We start from the raw sequence: 1,607 nt of genomic DNA on the forward strand, positions 1-1,607 counted from the left end.
GGAGCCCTGGAGGCTGGGGCCGAGGGACGCTGGCTGCCTGAGTTTCACCCCCGGGACAGAGCTGAGCGCGTGAGGAACTGCACCGCCCTCCCGAGGGAGTTCGTGGACCAGGTGGTTTTGCAAGTGGCAAACCTGTTGTTGGGTGGAGAGCAGTTAAGCCCAGGACATCCTCGCCGCGGGAGTCCGCAGACCTGGAACCGAGGAGGTAACGCTCTGCGCACCCAGCCACTGGCGCCGTCAGGCAGCGACGCCCTCCTGTGTGCGGCGGGTGGGTTGTTTGTGTGAGAGACAGCGATGGCGGGCAGGCTGCATGCACTCTCAGGCCTGGTTCCCTGGGGGTCCCGCTGGCGGACGGAGAGGCGGGCAGGCCAGTTGGGACACTGGGCCCTCACGAGCCTTCCCAGACCGCCGGTCTGAGGCCTGTCCCAGCAGCACACGGTCACGGGTGCCGGCGGGACTCTGACCGAGTGTGGTGGGTTTGTAATTCTCTGAGAGGGAGGGCGTGTGCCTGACTGTCCTCGCAGGAGGGTGCCCTGTCCAGCCAGTGGCGTCCGAGGGCGTGGGGCCCAAGTGTGAGCCCCGATTGTCTCCCTATAATTGTTCCGGGGGTTGCAGGTCCCAGGCTGCTGGGAAGGTTTCCCTGCTGCTCTTCTGCCCGCAGGCATCTCGGCCAGCCACCAAGGGGCGCTGTGGAGCTGCCTGTCCACCAGCCAGAGTCCTGCCTGAGGTTTGGGGTCCTGAGGAAATTGAGGACCCCTCTCCCCTCAGCCTGTCAGGATGGCCTCCCGCTGGCCCTGCGGGTGGGACAGGCCCGGGAGGAGGGATCCGGGGTCCTCCACCCTCCTGCTCTCCCTCAGCCACGAAGGTTGTCACAGTCGAGTGTCTCCATCCTTTCACTCCCTTCTGTCTCATGTCGTCTCCCCGTGACACAGGCCCCCCCCCCGTTGAGCATGTCCCCTCTCCGGAGTCACCGCCCCTCCTGGTGTCTGATCAGGACCCCGGCAGCCCTCGCCAGCGTGGCCTGGCCTAGCCCAGGTGGCTGTGTGGCTGCAGCAGCCCAGGGTGCCACCGGGTGTTCTGTGGGTACAGCCACCTCCTAGGGGTGCCCCACTGAGGGAGCCAGGGTAGAGGAAGGCAAGCTGGGTGGGCCCAGAGCCCCAGTGCACTGAAGACGGGAGTTGGACCTTCGCTCCAGGATGGCGCTTCCCTTGGGGGTCCGTCAGGAACCTGGGGGTGCCTCCTAGTGAGCAGGACGGGCTCTTTCCCAGGCCCAGGGGGAGGGGGCTCTAGTTATCACTCCTCAGCCCCCCCCCCCATGGAGATGTCTGGGAGCCGGGACACCATGCTCCCAGGGCTGTCTGAGGCTTCGGCTCCCTGTCGGCTGGGAAACATGCTCCCGTGGGGGAGGCCTGACCTTGGCCTCAGCCTGCAGCGCCCCCCCCCCCACAGGCGGCCTTGCTCTCCTGGTCACTGGGGTTAGTGACCGCCCGGCCCGCCCCAGGCCTGGCCCTTCATGCCTGCGCTCTGTGACATGAGTGGTCTGTCCCCAGGACCTACCTGGTGCAGGCCTGGCTGAGGGGCACGGGGGAGCTGGGGCAGGACCCAGT

General features: G+C 67.1%; 1 protein-coding gene across 1 annotated transcript in view; it reads left to right on the forward strand.

The window, feature by feature from the left end:
- Window positions 1–1,607, forward strand: part of TRMT44 (tRNA methyltransferase 44 homolog (S. cerevisiae)) — a 15,888-nt gene that overhangs the window by 10,264 nt on the left and 4,017 nt on the right. Inside the window, exon 9 of the mRNA XM_015561561.1 lies at window positions 5–205. Within this exon, the coding sequence (XP_015417047.1) occupies window positions 5–205 (201 nt within the window). The remainder of the gene's footprint in view (window positions 1–4; window positions 206–1,607) is intronic.

The sequence above is a fragment of the Myotis davidii genome, unplaced genomic scaffold (genome assembly GCF_000327345.1).
Source record: "Myotis davidii unplaced genomic scaffold, ASM32734v1 scaffold937, whole genome shotgun sequence".
NCBI lineage: Eukaryota > Metazoa > Chordata > Mammalia > Chiroptera > Vespertilionidae > Myotis > Myotis davidii.